The sequence below is a fragment of the Scyliorhinus canicula genome, chromosome 27 (genome assembly GCF_902713615.1).
Source record: "Scyliorhinus canicula chromosome 27, sScyCan1.1, whole genome shotgun sequence".
Lineage (NCBI taxonomy): Eukaryota > Metazoa > Chordata > Chondrichthyes > Carcharhiniformes > Scyliorhinidae > Scyliorhinus > Scyliorhinus canicula.
The window spans coordinates 257,411-264,151 of record NC_052172.1 but is presented as its reverse complement, the minus strand read 5'-3'; the positions used below and the strand labels follow the sequence as shown (position 1 = coordinate 264,151).

Genomic DNA, 6,741 nt, shown 5'->3' with positions numbered 1-6,741 from the left:
AAGGCAGAGATAGATAAATTCTTGATGTTGCGAGGAATTAAGGGCTACGGGGAGAATGCTGGTAGGTGGAGTTGAAATGCCCATCAGCCATGATTGAATGGCGGAGTGGACTCGATGGGCCGAATGGCCTTACTTCCACTCCTATGTCTTATGGTCTTATGTAGATCCTTGTGATGTGTAATAGCAACAGAATGCTGGTTTTACTCAGCACTGCATGCTCCTCCTAGACGCGACGCCAGAATTCTGAAAACCTCATGGGGTTGTGGCGTATTTTTAATGTGCTGTCACAGGTGAGGTGCAGAAGCTCAGTTTGTACATTTGGTGTCAGCTATCAGTTTGTAATTGAGTCCGGGGTCAAAGGGAGTTTTCACCAACCAATTCTCTCTCAAAATCTGAAACTTCTCTTCTGAAAAAGCGATAAAAACTGTTGATCAGCGCAGCCAGTCTATCGACAGTTCCCTTACTATTTTCTTCCATATGTCATTGCAGTGTGGGGAACGTGTAGGAGGATTGGCTTTCTACTCGCAGTTGCCTAACATTCAATTACTTTTGGAAAGCATCAAATTCTTCACAGCGCCAAAAGCAATCCTCCTCCTTTCCTTGCAATTTGAGGTTCAGTGTGTTTAGAATTGAAAAGATGTCTGCAAGGTAAGACATAGAACATAGAACATTGAACAGTACAGCACAGAACAGGCGCTTCGTCCCTCGATGTTGTGCCGAGCAATGATCACCCTACTCAAACACACGTATCCACCCTATACCCGTAACCCAACAATCCCCCCATTAACCTTACACTACGGGCAATTTAGCATGGCCAATCCACCTAACCCACACATCTTTGGACTGTGGGAGGAAACCGGAGCACCCGGAGGAAACCGACGCACACACGGGGAGGACGTGCAGACTCCACACAGACAGTGACCCAGCCGGGAATCGAACCTGGGACCCTGGAGCTGTGAAGCATTTATGCTAACCACCATGCTACCGTGCTGCCCACCACATAGAGAGCATCCACGTCTCATCTCCAAATATATCAGCCGGAGGGGATCCTGATTTGCATTGGCACAATTTTTAAGACATACCTTCAAATATCACCTTTATTCTGCTGTGTTCCTGATTTCAGCTCCTTCTGAATGGGTTGTTGAGCAGAGGCCGTGGAGCTGACACCAGCTCTGCTTTGTGTTGCTGTCACTCCCCTGGGCGACTCTCCCACAGATTTAGTTGTGAGATCCGGGCCTGTTTGTGTCTCTGACCCTCTCTTCTTTATTACAAAACCATCCATTTCCAATTCTTCCCAGCTACCAGCTACAAAATGGAGGATCTGCTCTCCCAGCGCCGCTTCAACCTGGTGTTGCTTCAAAGAAGCTGCCCCTGGACAGCCCGGTGACGTCAGGAGGAGGTGGTCTGGACGCTGAGGGCCGCGCCTGCGCACTGCCTGATAGTGCTGAGTGAGCACGCATGCGCGGGACAGCCCCCGGAGAGTGACATTCTGTCTCCGGCTGATAGCGTTTTAAACAGCAGCCAGATTAAACTCGATTCCAATCCAAATTGTAAGAATCCGTGGGAACAGTTTCGGATCTAAATCCGAAACATTTCCACGGATACTCACAGACATGCTGATTTTCTGCAGCATTTTCTCTTCAATTCACATTTGCCGCATCCGCATTATTTGCTTTAATTTGTTTTGGATTCGTCAGTTACAAAGAAATCCCCAAATCCGAAACTGACAAATAAAGGGAAACTGTAGACTCGTCAAAGAGAGAGAATCCAACAATCCTATACTCAAAACTAAATGATTTAGTCACATTTTTTTTCGGTCCTTGTTCAATTTTATCTGTTTTATCTTTTTGCGCTCTTTTAAGCTTTGAAATAAATATTCGGTTGGAATCTGAACATTTGGCGCCCAAACTTTCCGCCCTCAGCACCAGTAGATTCTCCTGATTGGTGCTTCAAACAGATATCTGATTGGTCACTTTGTAGCCGGCTCCACAATGTTGTTCAGATAACCAATCAGCAATGTGTGCACCGCCATTCCTCCTGAAGCTATAAGAGAAGTGAATGTGGGCGGTTTCCCTCATTCTGTGTGAAAGTGTCTGTGAGATTGTGACAATGTCTGGAAGAGGAAAGACCAGCGGTAAAGCTCGGGCCAAGGCCAAGTCTCGCTCCTCCCGGGCTGGACTGCAGTTCCCGGTGGGCCGTGTTCACAGGCACCTGAGAAAGGGTAACTATGCCCAGCGTGTGGGTGCCGGAGCCCCGGTCTATCTGGCTGCTGTGCTCGAGTATCTGACCGCTGAAATCCTCGAGCTGGCCGGGAACGCGGCCCGGGACAACAAGAAGAGCCGCATCATCCCCAGACACCTGCAGCTGGCCGTCCGCAACGACGAGGAGCTCAACAAGCTGCTGGGAGGGGTGACCATCGCTCAGGGTGGGGTGCTGCCTAATATCCAGGCCGTGCTGCTGCCTAAGAAAAGCAGTGCCAGTTCCGGCAAGAAGTGAAGCGAACGTTCTTTAATATAATAACCCAAAGGCTCTTTTCAGAGCCACTCACTTTATCTGGAAAAGGCCTAACTATTATCTGACCGTCAGAGATTCTGCTCTTTTGCTTAATGTGCAAATGTTTCACGTTTTATGACATCAATCCGCAGCGCATTCTGTGCGTGACATTATTTACATGTTCAGTATTTATGACACATGTGAATTATATGTGTTTATTTGGGATAAAAGTGTCTGATCTGAAATGATCTTAGTTCCAATAATATTGCTCAAAGAAGGATGTCTGATCTGTAATCTCTCCGCAAGAGATTCCGCTCTGCTATTTAATGTGTCGGTGTTTCTGCAATGACTATATCTGCAAGTGGGTTACTGTGTGACACGCTTCGTACTCGGAGCCTCGGATTAACATCAAACTCTGGCTCACGATGTGCAGGAAGGTTTTTATGGAAGCAGTTTATTGGGGTAAGAAATCCTAGGAAACTGAAATTATTATAGCTCCAATAAAAAGGCTTTGATATTACATACTGTGCGGCAAAAATGACAACAGCATATTTTATAAACGATGAATTTTCCTGGAGACGAGAAAGTTCATTGTAATGCAGAGTAAATTGTAAGAATTGGCCTAAAGCCATCGGCTGTAATGGCAACTTTTCTGTGAGTGACTTAGTATTTACGGTCTTTCTACCTGTCTACATATCTATCGATCCATCCGTATATCTATGCAAGTTTCTATCTCTTTCGTATCTATCTTTCCATCCATATATCTGTCTCTCTACCTATCAATCTATCTATCTATCTAAATTGCTCTTTCCAGGCGTCGGTGCAGTCCCTGTGATTACATGATATTGTTATTAGTATTAGTAATCACAGCCAGTCTAGTTTATTGGGCTGAAATTAAATACGGGCTGGACTACAACAGATAACGGATCCAGGGCATTGAGGAAACAAATAACATAGAGATTTTTAAAAATGCTGAATCGAGATACTGGGGTGTAAGCTCTTTTCCTGACCGACTTGGTGGCTCTTAAAAGAGCCTTTGTTGTTATTATTGGTGAAGCCGGGTTTTAGGCGCGTTCCCCGCGGATGCGGCGGGCCAGCTGGATGTCTTTGGGCATGATGGTGACTCGCTTGGCGTGGATGGCGCACAGGTTGGTGTCCTCAAAGAGCCCCACCAGGTAAGCCTCGCTGGCCTCCTGCAGGGCCATGACGGCGGAGCTCTGGAAGCGCAGGTCTGTCTTGAAGTCCTGAGCGATCTCTCGCACCAGGCGCTGGAAGGGCAGTTTGCGGATCAGCAGCTCGGTGGATTTCTGGTAGCGGCGGATCTCCCTCAGAGCCACAGTGCCGGGTCTGTAGCGATGAGGCTTCTTCACTCCGCCCGTGGCTGGAGCGCTCTTGCGGGCCGCTTTGGTAGCCAGCTGTTTGCGAGGAGCTTTGCCTCCAGTCGATTTGCGCGCTGTCTGCTTGGTCCTGGCCATGATGTGAAACTGGGTGAAAGGCAGAGGCTGAGAATGCTGGCGCCGCTCTCTCACTGCCTATTTAAGGCATTATAGTGACCGCCCTCTTCTCCTCATTGGATGCAGCCCGATCCCGTGGACAAGTTTGAAAAGAGCGATGGGCGGCAAGGATATCAGGGCCCTGATTGGTGGACCTGCAACTGAAAAATTATCAATTTCAAACAGCCCGCCAATTTCACAGGGACAAGGAACGGATATTTGAGAAAACCGAAAAAAATCAATCTCGAGTTGTGAATATCAAAAACATCTCAATGATTCCTGCTCCCATTTTGTCTCGGATTGGAGTGACCCGAGATGAGATGAACAAAACCGAGCAGGCACAGAATTCCCGCTCTCATTACAATGTCCGTGTTCACTATGTGAGGTTACAGGCTTGACTTGAGAAAGGTTGTTTCAGACTGTACAGCGCATCTATATCGCCTTCTAACGAGAAAATAAATGAATGATAGGAAATCGAGCTATCAAAGCTCTGATTCGCTAAACCAGCGCCATGGGTTATTCTGCTGCCATTTCAGGTCAGTGCTCTCAATGTGAGGGTTTGGGCGGCTCTTAAAAGAGCATTTGGGTGTTGTTAAAGTTGTCAAATGGAGTTTCTCAGCCGCCGAATCCATAGAGAGTGCGGCCCTGGCGTTTGAGAGCGTAAACCACATCCATGGCGGTGACCGTCTTGCGCTTGGCGTGTTCAGTGTAGGTGACGGCGTCCCTGATCACATTCTCCAGGAAAACCTTCAGCACCCCGCGAGTCTCCTCATAGATCAAACCCGAGATGCGCTTGACCCCGCCACGGCGAGCCAGGCGGCGGATTGCTGGTTTGGTGATGCCCTGGATGTTATCACGAAGCACTTTGCGGTGCCGCTTTGCTCCGCCTTTGCCCAGTCCTTTGCCTCCTTTCCCTCTGCCAGACATGATGCTTCTTCAATCAAATCGCTGCTGAATGAGAGAAGAGCTGCTGCACTATCCTTTATTATACAGCCCGCACCGACCTGACTGAGAAAGAGAGAGAGGCGGGGAGCAGACTGAGTGACAGACAGAGCAGTGAAATGTCTTTGATCATCCAGCTCCGCCTCCTGCCTGCTCCAACCCACATTTTATATTCCAAACAGAAGTGAAAAGAGCGCGCTGAACACGTACAAACTGCAACATCATATAGCAGCTAGTTAGAAACGCGGATCTATTAAATCCAGGCATGTCAGTAATATTCCGGCCTCAGTCCACTCCTTTCTAGAACCAGCCGACCTATCTGCTCTCATTCCAACCCCAGCTCCGATTCCATCCCCACACAACTCCTCTCCCAGACAGATTGGGAATTTTACTAACATCCCTTCCAGCTGATATAAAGTGTTTTGAGTTGTGAGGCGGGATTTCTCCGCCATCTGAAGTATTTTACAGACTCTTCCCATGAACCTGTGAATAATGAAACTAATACAAACTGTGACTGTTCCCCGGTTAGGAAGAAGCAGCAACTTCCCTGTGTTTTAGTGCAGAGTGGGGGGAGAAGCCCGGTGCAGAGCATGTCAGCGAGTGAGCGGCAATACTGGATTGACATTTCTATCTGAAATCTGCTCCCAGCACCGGGACAGGGATTCATTGGTCGGGGGATCAGCTCTTTCCGGAGAGATGTGGGTGGCTCTGAGAAGAGCCTTTGGGTTCAGAGGTTTACAATTTGCTCGCGTTCTTTCACTTCTTTGCTGGTTTCTTAGCCTTTACTGATTTCACTTTGGGCTTGACCCTCGATTTGGTCTGCTTTATTCCGCCCTTGATCTTTTTCACAGAACTTTTCTCCGGGGCTGCTTTCTTCGCCCTCTTTTTGGGAGCTGCCGCGTTCTTGGCTGCTGCTTTCTTGGGAGATATCTTGGCTGCTGCTTTCTTGGGAGATTTCTTGGCTGCGGGTTTCTTGGGAGTTTTCTTGGCTGCTGCTTTCTTGGCTGCGGGTTTCTTGGGTGCTGCTTTCTTGGGAGATTTCTTGGCTGCTGCTTTCTTCACTAAAGGTTTCTTGCCTGCTCCGGTCTTTATCACTTTCCCCCCGGTTGTCTTCTTCACGATCTTGAAGGAGCCGGAGGCGCCCGTGCCCTTGACCTGAGCCAAGCTGCCGTTGTCCACACTCCTCTTGACACTTTGCTTGATCTGGTACCCCCGTTTATCCACATCGACCCCTTTGCTCCACAGCTGCTTCTTTATGGCCTGTAAGGAAACCCCCTTGCGATCGCCGCTATCCGCCACAATCTTGTGGATCAGCTCGCCCAGCCCGGGACCTTCTGGTTTCTTCCGGAGAACCGCCTTCTTCTGCTTCTTGACAGCCTTGACTGGGGCGGCGGCTGGAGGAGCCGTTTCGGCGGCTGCACTTTCGCTCATGTCCGGGACTCGGCACAAAATCTCTCCCTCAATGTGAAGTGGCTGAGAAATGAAGCCTCTGGTGGCGGCACTGAGCAACTTAAAGGCAGCGAGCGGACGGGGCGGAGACAACCTGCTCTCAGCTCCAGGCTGCTGCTGCTGCCTCTGTGTTTTTCTCTGGTCCCAAACTCTCCAATTCCACTCAAATTCCATCTCCACAGAGTCCCAGGATAAATCCTTCCTGTCTCTCACACTCTAATGTTTGCTGTAGGAAAGGTTTCACGCGATTTGAATGCTCCATTTCGGATTTAAACCCGTTTTACTGATGCACTGTTCGCGCTCTCTCACCCGATCGCTCTCATTTTCCCAACCTTTCCGCAGAAATCTGGAAAGCAGCATCGAA

The 6,741-nt window shown here is 48.9% G+C and overlaps 3 protein-coding genes across 3 annotated transcripts; 1 reads left to right on the top strand and 2 right to left on the bottom strand.

Moving 5' to 3' along the window:
* Window positions 1-1,942: 1,942 nt before the first annotated feature.
* On the top strand, window positions 1,943-3,013 carry LOC119957734 (late histone H2A.L3-like). Its single transcript, XM_038785816.1, has one exon. The coding sequence runs from the start codon at window positions 2,059-2,061 to the stop codon at window positions 2,494-2,496; it is 438 nt and encodes a 145-aa protein (XP_038641744.1). The 5' UTR covers window positions 1,943-2,058; the 3' UTR covers window positions 2,497-3,013.
* A 1,562-nt stretch (window positions 3,014-4,575) lies between these two features.
* LOC119957762 (histone H4) lies at window positions 4,576-4,946 on the bottom strand. The gene has a single exon (XM_038785853.1). It carries the CDS (start codon window positions 4,911-4,913, stop codon window positions 4,602-4,604), a length of 312 nt encoding a protein of 103 aa, XP_038641781.1. The 5' UTR covers window positions 4,914-4,946; the 3' UTR covers window positions 4,576-4,601.
* Window positions 4,947-5,177: 231 nt separating this feature from the next.
* On the bottom strand, window positions 5,178-6,407 carry LOC119957728 (histone H1-like). The gene has a single exon (XM_038785808.1). It carries the CDS (start codon window positions 6,357-6,359, stop codon window positions 5,685-5,687), a length of 675 nt encoding a protein of 224 aa, XP_038641736.1. The 5' UTR covers window positions 6,360-6,407; the 3' UTR covers window positions 5,178-5,684.
* Window positions 6,408-6,741: the final 334 nt, after the last annotated feature.